This window comes from Sorex fumeus, unplaced genomic scaffold (assembly GCF_029834395.1).
Source record: "Sorex fumeus unplaced genomic scaffold, SorFum_2.1 ptg000063l, whole genome shotgun sequence".
NCBI classification, from domain to species: Eukaryota; Metazoa; Chordata; class Mammalia; order Eulipotyphla; family Soricidae; genus Sorex; species Sorex fumeus.
Window position 1 is genome coordinate 43,722,271 of NW_026606120.1, and position 10,190 is coordinate 43,732,460.

Consider the following 10,190-nt stretch of genomic DNA (forward strand, 5'->3'; position numbering starts at 1 on the left):
TTGAATATGGATTGGGTACATGCAAGACAAGTGCCATACCCACTGTACTACCTCTCTAGTTTTAAACTCATTTTCATTAAGTAAATGTAATCTGGGCTGGAGAGATAGCACAGCAGGTAGGGCGTTTGCCTCGCACGCGGCTGACCAGGGTTTGATTCCTCTGTCCCTCTTGGAGAGCCCGGCAAGCTACCGAGAGTATCCTGCCCGCACGGCAAAGCCTGGCAAGCTACCCATGACGTAGTCAACATGCCAAAAACAGTAACAAGTCTCACAATGGAGATGTTACTGGTGCCCGCTCGAGCAAATCGATGAACAACAGGACAGAGCTACAGTGCTATTACTATAGTGGTACTTTACTTAGAAATAACAAGAATGAAAGAAATGTAATCTGATAAAACCCTTCAAAGCTTAAAAATTTAAAAAAATCAAAAAACAAAAACCAAACCAAACAACTAAATTTGATCACCTAACTCCTAAAACTTCTCAAGGTTTCCTCCAGTTGCTCTTAGAACCAAGGACAAATTGCCCTCTGAGGCCCTTCATGATTGTGTGTAGGTTGACACCAGGAACTCTTTTTTTTTTTCTTTCATGGATTATATTTTTAGTTATATCTTAAAACTCACCATCAAATGAAAAATTATGTACATTTCTTCTAGAAGTTTTATGATTTTTTTTCTAAATTAGTGAAACACCATGAGGTACAGTTGTAGATTTACAAATTTTTGTGCTTGGATTTCGGTTATACCATGATCAAATACCCATCCCTCCACCAGTGCCCATTTTCCACCACCAGGATAATATCCCTCCCCCCCAACCCCCCCTGCCACTGTGGCAGGGCATTCCCTTTTGTTCTCTCTCTCCTTTTGGGTGTTGTGTTCAGCAAAAGAGGCATTGAGTGGCAAACATGTTCAGTCCAGTCTACTTTCAACCTGCATCTCCCCTCCTGGGAGGATCCTCCAAATACCCTCCATTTGGTGCTCCCTTGTCTATCTGAACTGTCCTTTCCCCTAGAATACCCGGCTGGCGTCTAAGCTATGGAGTAATCCTCCTGACACCAGGAACTCTTAATGCTCCAAAAAACAGATCAAACTCTTTCCTGCCAGTGGTTCTCACACAGGTTATCTTCTGCAGGTAACCTCTTTCCCCTCCTCAGTCTCTGGGTCTCAAGTGTTATTCTGTCAAAGAAAGTCTCCTTTATCCCACTGCCAAAACTGAGCTAGATTTAGGACTCTATATACTTTCCTTAAAGCATTCCCCTTAATTTAAAATATTTGTAAAATTACACAATTCTATTCTACCCAATTAGACCGCAAATTCTATAAGCAACACGTTCATCACAGCAATTCTAAAGCATTTTTATTTCTTAAGTAATCCCTCACGAGAAAGGATCTAAGATTAGCCAATCAACAGAGGCATTTGCTCTCTATACAAGCCCAATTTTTTTTCTTGGTGTGATATTTTCAAAGATTGAAATAAAAAAATGTATAGTTTAGATTATATTTTTATAACAGTATTAACAATTATGATTTTGATATAGTTTTCACACCTCATGCCCACCAAAGTGCAAATGACCCTCCACCAATGTACCTACGCTACTTCAAGTCCACTTCTTCATTCCATTCCTACCCATTCCACAGGGGGCCTTGCTTGGCGATCTCAGTCCCGTAATCCAGGGTCAAGGGTGTGTTATCATTTGATACTCTCTACTCTCATTTTCTTTCTATACCACAGATGAGTGAGATCATTTGGCATTTGCTCTTCTCCCTCTTATTTTATTCGACACGATACCTTCCAGCTCCCTCCAAATTGCTGGGAACTAGAAGATCTATTTTTTTTCTTACCGTTGCATGGCATTTCACAGTGCATGTATGATACCTGTAAACATACCACAACTTCTTGATCTGTCCATCTGTCACTGGCCACGTATCCTGGTTATTGCAATAAGCGCTGTCATGAATTACGGGTGGATACATAGCTTTTTGAAGGATGTTTTTGTATACATACCCCCCAATTTAACATCCTGTGGGGTTCATCTTCAATAGGATTTTTTTTTTTAATGGAAGACAGCAGTAAATAGTGGAAAAAGACTTGAAGTCGCACCTTTCGGACCTGAAAGTCATGGTTAGTGGGAGGAAAGGCAAGGCTACAAAAGGACACTCCCAACCAAGAATCCCAACTCCTGGAATGGAAGGACAAAAGGGTGAGAAGGACAAGGCGCACTGCCTACCAGACGGGAGCCAGAAGCGCCACACCAGGCCATGTCGGCTTAGGAAGCCCTTCCTGGCTGACCTCTACGTAAATCCCAGGGAAAAATCCCTCGGAGACCCAGTCCCAGCACCCCAGGGGTCAAAGACGTGGCGATACTGCCCTCCTGCCAACGGATGGGGGGCGGGGGGGCAGAAGGGGCGGTCAATGCATTAAGTAGGAAGACCCTCCCACAGCGCCCGACGCTTCGGTTAATCCGAAGCCGATCACAGAATCGTCGTCCTCTGGCAGAACTGACGAGGTGCCGGGTGGAGCGGCGAGGCGGGGCCTGAAGACTCCGAGGGCACGGGGGCTCCCTGGGCGGGCGCAGCCGGTCAGTAGACGTGCACCATGCCGTAGAGGAAGGTCCAGAAGAGGACGTAGGTGAAGAGGCCGCCGACGAGTCCCCCGGTGAAGAGCGGCCTCCGAGACTTGAAATACTTGTTCCACCTCCTGCCCGCCTTGAGCACGAGGAGCAGGGAGAGCAGGATGGAGGCGAGCAGGTAGAAGATGAAGCCGTACAGGCCCGTGAGGCCCAGGATGCCGGCCGTGGCCCCCGACAGCGCCGACACGGAGGTCCGGCAGTAATCCAGGACGGCGGCGTTGCCGCGCACGGCCGGCTCGCTGATGAACGGCGGCCCTTCCCGCTTGGCCGCCACCGCGGCCATGGCCCCCGCTGGGCTCGCGCTCGGCGTCGGCGCGGAACCACGCGAAGCTGCGGAGAGAGGCGAGTCACCCGCGGCGCCCGGCCAGCCGGCTCCACGCTGACCCTCCCTGGCGCTGCCGCGACCTCGCGCCGCTCCGGGACCTTCAAAGAGACGCCGAGGAGGACTCGGGCATTCCGCGCCACGCCGCCCGGTTACCTGGAGCTCGGCGGCGGCCGGTCGCTCGCGTCCCCTCACGCAGCCCGGCGCGGAGAAACCTGCGGCGCCATCTTGCACTGGAGGCTGCTGGGAGGCGCGCGGCTGCGCAGGCGCCGAGCTCGCGCTCCCGCAGAGCGGCGCACGCGCTGTCGGCCCGCCGAGCGAGACGCCACGCCCTCCCCGCGCTCGGACGCACGCACGGAGACTTCCGAAAGCCGGCCGGCGCTCCGGCCGCTGATTGGCTGGAAGCATTTACTTATTCATGAAGGGGCGGGCCGAGCCGGACAGCCTTTGTTAACCGGGGAGGGCGCGGCCGGGGGGATCTTCGTTGCGGGCTTCGCAGGCTCTGCTAGCTCACCAGCTTGGGGTCGAGATGTCCTACATCCCGGGCCAGCCTGTCACCGCCGTGGTGGTGAGTGCGCTCGCGCGGGCTCCCCTTCTAGACTTGCTTCCACTTTGCACACTGACACCCGAAGCAGGTTGATTAAGTGCAGCACCTGGCGCTCCCGCGACGCGGCATCCCGGGCTCGCCCGGTCCGGTTCTGCGGGAGCGAGGCCGCGGTCTCCCCCGAAGAATCAACAGATGGCCGCGACTCTCCGGAACCTCCCGCGACCGTGCACTCTCGCCCTGCCGCCGCTCTCAGCTGCTGTCGGCGGGGTGGGGCGCGGCGGACTGCGGAGGAAGGCCGGGCCGCGGGAGTCGGGGCCAGCGCCCCCTTCCTGGCCTGTGTTCCCGGCTGGGCAGCCGCGGGGGGTGGGCGCCGGCCCCGCGGCCGCCGGTGAGTCGCCGCTTCAGGAATGAGGAAGTGCTTCCTCGCTTCGGCCGCCGCCGCCCCGAGCGAGATTTGAGGGGTGGCCGTGGCCCGGGGTCCCGTCGAGCAGCCGCTCACCATTCTTGTCCAGTCTTGCCTCTTCGGACCTTTCCCCTCCCCCCTCTCCCTCCTCCTTCCCGCCGCCTGGTTCAGAGTAAAGGCTAGAATAGCTGACTCGGTTCTGCTCCAAACTTTTTCTTTCCCCCAGCCTTTCAGGCAAAGTTCAGGTTCCCCGTCTGATACTTGGGCCCCTTTGGTGCCACTCTGGCTTGCAGATGCAATAGATAACGGGAATTTCTTTTTTGTGTGCGGTGCTGGTGTTGGGAACCTAATCAGGATCTCACACATGCAAGGCAAGGGAGCCATATCCCTGTCCAGGTTATAGGACGGCAGGGACATTAGACCTGGATACCAGTGGCACAGCTGGATGGGCCCAGCAGGAAAATTTCCTTGTTGGAAGTAGGAAAACTGAGTCTCAAAGAGCACCTCCACGAAGTCCTAGTCCTTGGGAAGAAATGCCTGCTGGACATGGCTTTCCTGTGGGAAACACTGGGTTTGATCCCAGGTGTCCCCAAGCACCACTGGGCGTAGCTGGGTAATAAGGAAAAGGAAAAAGAAATGCCTGTGGGGCAGGCAGTGTTGAGATGGCAGTGCTGGGTTGGCAGGATGTCAGCCAGGCACTCCTGCAGTGGGTGGAGGTGGTGCCAGGCACTGATAAAGGCGGCATGTGAGGGCGTGCTTGCAGCAACAGCTCACGCCTGGGCGGGCATTCGTTGCTGGACCTGCTGACATCTGTCAGGTTTTACCCTGGCTGTCTGAGCCTGGCCTTTCCAGATTCCTGGCCTCCCCAGAGAGGAGGGCCAGATTTGCTCCTTAACAGTAAAAAGGGAGCGGGGTCTTTAGTTGGAGAATCAGAGGGATACCAGGACTTAATGCATGAGGCAGTGATAGGACCTTGCCTGCTCCCTAAGGCCTGAACTCTGTGACCTTGAGGGTGGGGCAGAGGGAGTGGAAGGGCTGTGTTACAGAAGGGGAGGACTGGAGGAGCCCACACTTTGGGTCGAGGGACATTGAGCCTTGGGGTCCCTTTCTCTCCTCGCATCTCATGGCTGACCTGTGCAGCCTGTCATGACCAGAGAACTCTGATCTCTCAATTCTTCTCCGAGTAGGATTCAGTCTGAACATGGGCATGGTCTGGCCTCTCCCCCTGGAGTCAATTGGGTATGGGGTTATTTTCCTCCAGAGCTCCTGCTCTCTCCCAGCTACTGAAGATGAAATCATTCTCTGAACTCGGGCCGCATCCAGCCAATTGCCCATGTGCCTGTATGGCTCCTGGAACTCCACTCAAAATGCTCCTCCTCCTTCAAGGTCTCTGTCCAAGTGGTGGTTGTATGGCCCTTGAATGCTCTCCACCATTCATGAGCAGTTCCCAGGTTGCCAATCTACTTTCCGCATAGTGCTGCCTTTGACCTCCACAACCCTCATTTGAGATGAACTTTCCCAACTGAGTGCCTGAGGAGTCTTTCTGACATCAGACTTGGCCATGATCACCCCTTGTCCCCAACTTCTGACCTCCAGTGGGCCTAGAATCAAGGTCAGGTGACCAAGCACCCAGTTCCCTTCTCCTCTTCCCTTAAGAACCGGTACAGATGATTCCACCTTGTGAAGCCCCTCAGGTTCAGGTCAGGTCACTTTTTCTTGTTAAAACTCAATTTTTTGCCTGCCAGAGAGGCAGAATGGGGAGTAGGGGGGTAGGAAGGAAGTTGGGGACATTGGTGAAGGGACTGGTACTCAAACATTGTACCCCAATTGTAAGCTTGTAATTTGTGGTGATTCAGTGAATCAGTTAAAAACACTCAACTTTGAGGGATGTGGGAGTGGTTCCCGTGATAGAATATATACCTAGTTATGTATGAGGCCCTCAGTGACCCCTGGAGTGTGGCCTCTCTGAGCATCACCTGGGTAGTCCTGGTGAATCCCCGTCCTGCCAAGTACCTCATACTCTCAGCCTCATTGCAACAGCCCCTCTGATCCTATGCTTGTGTCTAGGATGTGCAGCCAAGCATCTTCAAACCTCTGCTTGTTCTGTCTTCTGCCAGGACAGCCTCTGTCTACTTCCTGTGAGAGTTTCATCTCCACTTTGTCTAAGTGTCTCTGGTTTTGTCCTCAATGGGGCTGGCTCAACAATCTTATTGGACTCAGCAGGTGCCTGGTCTGAGGACCAACCTGACCCTTCCTAAACTGGGTGGACTCTTCTCCCTTGGTCCATGGCAGTCACAGCAGCTGGTTCTTGGGCCAGAAGTGGTTTGGAGGACAAATTGACAAAAGGTGGTACTGAGTCTCAACCTCTCAGCCTTCCAGGCTGGTGACCAGCTGGACTTGGGGGCTATACCTGATGATTCTCTGGGCTTACTCCTGGCTTTGCACTCAGGGATCATATGGGAGCCTGCCTGGGCTTGGGGTACCAGGTGGGATGCCAGGGATTCAACCTGAGTCAGCCTACCTGCTGTACTATTGCTCCAGCCAAGAGCTGGATTCTTAGGAGGGTCCAGTACATATTACAACCGGTAAGGTTGCTTTCCTTGCATGCACCTGACCTGGGTTGGATCCCCAGCACCACATATGGTTCCTTATTCCACCAGGAGAAATCCCTGAGTGTAGAGCCAAGAGTAAGCTCTGGGCGTCACTAGTTGTATTTTAGCAGCCCTAAAACTAAACAAGTGTCCAGGGTCTGGCTCCTTGGCATGACCCTGACTGGACCCCTAGTGGCCTGAAGTTGCTATTACAGATAGACTGATGGGATTATTCTTTGGCTTTTTTGCCGGGGGGAGGTGGGGGGCTTGTCACACCAGGCAATACTCAGAGGTTACTCCTGGCTCTGTGCTCAGAAATTACTCTTGGCAGCGCTTGGGGGACCATATGGGATGCCAGGGATTGAGCCTGGGTCAGATGCGTGCAAGGCAAATGCTCTAGCCGCTGTCCTATTGTGCTGGCTCCCTGATTAAGATTATTCTTAACATACTTAGCCAACCCCAACTTCTTTTTTTTGTCAGCAAAGAGTTGAAATTCACAAGCTGCGCCAAGGTGAGAACTTGATCCTGGGCTTCAGCATTGGAGGTGGAATTGACCAGGATCCTTCCCAGAATCCTTTCTCAGAAGACAAGACGGACAAGGTGAGGTGGGGGGCGGGGGGGGGGCAGTCTCCTGAGATCTCCCCGAGATCTGCTTCCTGGTCTACCTGCTGTACTCCAGCGCTCTACCTGCTGTACTATCTGCTGGATCCTCTAAAGAATCCAGCGCTGGACTGGAGCAGTAGTATAGCAGGTGGGGCTGACTCAGGTTGAATCCCTGGCATTCCATCTCTCTCAATCCTAAAGTCCAAGGAACAATCTGGTGGGATGATTAGGGTTAGGGGTGGCAGTAGGGTGGGGGGTCTTAGCCTTGGGAAGGCCTGCTCACACTGAACCCAGGTGGCAACTGGAGCAAGGTTCGCCATATTTCCTTGGCCCTCTTGGCACTGCCTGTGCTAGGGGGAGGCAGGTGTAGGGAAGGACAGGTGACCGGGCTTTACTTTGTGCTTAAGTCTGGTCTTGTGTCTCCAGGGCTTGAGTGACGTGGGCCGTCTCTTTCCAGGGCATTTATGTCACACGGGTGTCTGAAGGAGGCCCAGCTGAAATTGCAGGGCTGCAGATAGGAGACAAGATCATGCAGGTAATATACCCCAGAGGGGATAAGGAGGCTTGGGTCTTGCCTCCTGGGGTCCCTGGGAGACTTACCACAGGGCTGACTTGGCCTGCAGAGGGAGCGGATTCTCTCCTTTGGATATCTCATCTGTGGTGTTTCCAGCCCCCCACTGGGACATCAGCCTGGGCAGGATGGGGGAGGGGGACCGGGGGCCCGCAGCTCTTCAGATGACTTGGGTCCCCAAAGTCTCACCTGCTTGCAGATCATAGAGGTGGAGTGCTGAGGTGGGCTGTGTTCTCTTTCTGGGCCAGGTGAACGGCTGGGACATGACCATGGTCACACACGATCAGGCCCGGAAGCGGCTCACCAAGCGCTCGGAGGAGGTGGTGCGCCTGCTGGTGACGCGGCAGTCACTACAGAAGGCCGTGCAGCAGTCCATGCAGCAGTCCATGCTCTCCTAGCAGCCTGCTGGCCCGGTCCCAGTGTGCCTGCCACCTCTGTGTGCAGTCACCCCACTTCCATGGGCTCTGCGCCTCGTCCTGACTTCTGCTGACTGCGGGTCCCAGCACAGAAGGTCCAGCGTTTATCCCCAGGCCTGACCAGCTCTTCTTCCTTTCTTGTACCTACTGGCCCTAGGCTCCGGGGCCAGCTCTCTCCCTTAAACACCGAGTGGAAACTAGCACCTGCAGCTGAGTTCTAGTCAGTTTGTAGTGACTACAGGCTCACAACCTTCCCAACCCCCGGCAGTGCCCACCCAGGCAAGCAGGAAGCCCCACAAGCCTAGATCTGCTGTGGAGCTGGGCAAGGGCAGTGAACTGGCCTCACCCACACTGTGTCCAGGTGCCCCAGTTCTGCACGCCCTGTGTTTCTCGACATTGCCCAGAGGAGACTCGACACACTACCAAAAGCTTGCCTGGATGGACACCAGGCAGGCACACAGTTCTCTCCATCACATCCACACTCCCTCAAGGGGCGCTGGTCTCCCCAAGATTCACCGCTTCCAGCATTAGACGAGGCTGGAGGCTGCCATGTCAGGGTGGTCTTAGGATTGCCCCGTTTTCCTCTAAGCCTGTTGGTTTAACTTTTGTATTTTTGTAATCACAACTTTGATACAAAGTGTTTTTATTCGACTGTTTGGAGATGCCAGTTCTGTTTTTGAATATCTCTTATTTCACAAGCAAATGGACAAGCCTTATTTTAGAGCCCATGGAGATGGAGCTGTGGAGCCCCACACCTAAAATCTTGCATTGAATAAATAGTGCTGGAATTCACAAGGGGTTTGTGGTAGGCCCGGGGTAGGGATATTTGGGGGGAGGGGGGCTGCAGAGAGCATTGGTATGACTGGCTGATGTGGCCCCTGCCACTCTGGGACAAAGACGGCTGTTTCTAGGTCAGCCTGATACTGCTTGGCTACAGCCACATCTTAGGAACGTCCAGCTTCACTGGAACTGGGTCCGGGAGCCTCTGTCTTCAGTGTAACCAAGTATAGCTTGCAACAGAATGAGCTTCATGGACCCTAATGGGCTCATGGGGAATACCCACTCCCTATACTCTTAAGAACAGGGTTAAGGCACTTGTTTTGCACATGTCCTACCCTGGTTAGATCTCCAGGACTCATGGTCACCCTGAGCATAGAGCCAAGAGTAAACCTTGAGCACCACAGGGTGTGGCCCTACCCTCAGGCTCCTCAAAAATAGGTCAGTGGGCTTAGGCTGAAGTTCCTGTTTCAGAAAAATAATAGCCTAAGCTTTTTGTCCATCAATTGCGAACAAACAAACAAAAAAAATCAATTGCAACTGGATGAAAAATCTGGAAATTAAGATATTCTTCCCTGCTCCCCAGGGATGGCGTGCCCTTAAAGGCCACCTAATCCGTGTGCACAGCCACAGTGGGTGCCCTCGGAAGTACTGAGATGTGACCTGTGGGGCCTCCCTGGTCTTGAGCATCTTGTACAACCTAAGAAGGCTCCTTGTCAAAGTGCTGGGGCAGCTGGCATCAGTGGGCTTCACAGCCCCTTGCATCTGCTCACGTGTCTCATGTTCCCAAGCTCTTGCTGCTATGTCCTGTAGCCCACAAATGCTCAGAGTGTGAAGAAGGGAAGGAAATCCAGGTTTAAAACCCAGTGGCCCTGGGACCAGAGTGGTTTTAAACAGCATGTGGTTGACCTGGGCTTGAGCCCTGGCACCCCAGATGGTCCCCTGATCCCTGCTAGGAATGATCCCTGAGTGTAGAGCCAGGAGAAACCCCTGAGCACTGCTGGATGTGAGCAGAAAACAAAAAGACCGAGTGCCCCCTCACACTGATCTCATACAAACTGTTGGGGACCCACTCAATCGAGGCTGGTTCAAGGCACATCCTGGGATCCATTCCTGCCCCTGCAAGGATGACTGGGTGGGAGGGAAGGACTAGGGATCCAGGTTCAGCCCAAGAGAACTCTGCAAGGTGGTCTCAAGTCCTTATTTAAGCCTCCTGATCTGACAGGTGAGTTTCATGCAGGGGTTCTGGGGAAGTGAGAGATGGGCCTGCAACTCCAGGGGAGCTTCTTGCCAGCGGCAGGACAGGCCTTTAAGGCATGGATGGGGCATGT

At 53.6% G+C, this 10,190-nt stretch overlaps 2 protein-coding genes across 2 annotated transcripts; one reads left to right on the forward strand and one right to left on the reverse strand.

Annotated features, from left to right (window-relative positions):
- Positions 1–1,334: 1,334 nt before the first annotated feature.
- Positions 1,335–3,241, reverse strand: EMC6 (ER membrane protein complex subunit 6). The gene is made up of 2 exons (XM_056127314.1): positions 3,108–3,241; positions 1,335–2,959 (listed from the first exon to the last, which is right to left on the reverse strand). Exon 2 carries the CDS (start codon positions 2,910–2,912, stop codon positions 2,580–2,582), a length of 333 nt encoding a protein of 110 aa, XP_055983289.1. The 5' UTR covers positions 2,913–2,959; positions 3,108–3,241; the 3' UTR covers positions 1,335–2,579.
- On the forward strand, positions 2,999–8,733 carry TAX1BP3 (Tax1 binding protein 3). The gene is made up of 4 exons (XM_056127313.1): positions 2,999–3,519; positions 6,973–7,092; positions 7,553–7,630; positions 7,915–8,733. Exons 1-4 carry the CDS (start codon positions 3,481–3,483, stop codon positions 8,062–8,064), a joined length of 387 nt encoding a protein of 128 aa, XP_055983288.1. The 5' UTR covers positions 2,999–3,480; the 3' UTR covers positions 8,065–8,733.
- Positions 8,734–10,190: the final 1,457 nt, after the last annotated feature.

What these genes read in the sequence shown, in the direction of transcription:
- TAX1BP3 (XM_056127313.1), top strand. Translation starts at nt 3,481, where the DNA reads ATGTCCTACATCCCGGGCCAGCCTGTCACCGCCGTGGTG. An exon ending in AGCCTGTCACCGCCGTGGTG is followed by an intron (nt 3,520 to 6,972) that starts GTGAGTGCGCTC and finishes TTTTTTTGTCAG; the next exon opens with CAAAGAGTTGAAATTCACAA. An exon ending in TAGGAGACAAGATCATGCAG is followed by an intron (nt 7,631 to 7,914) that starts GTAATATACCCC and finishes TTTCTGGGCCAG; the next exon opens with GTGAACGGCTGGGACATGAC.
- EMC6 (XM_056127314.1), bottom strand. Translation starts at nt 2,912, where the DNA reads ATGGCCGCGGTGGCGGCCAAGCGGGAAGGGCCGCCGTTCATCAGCGAG.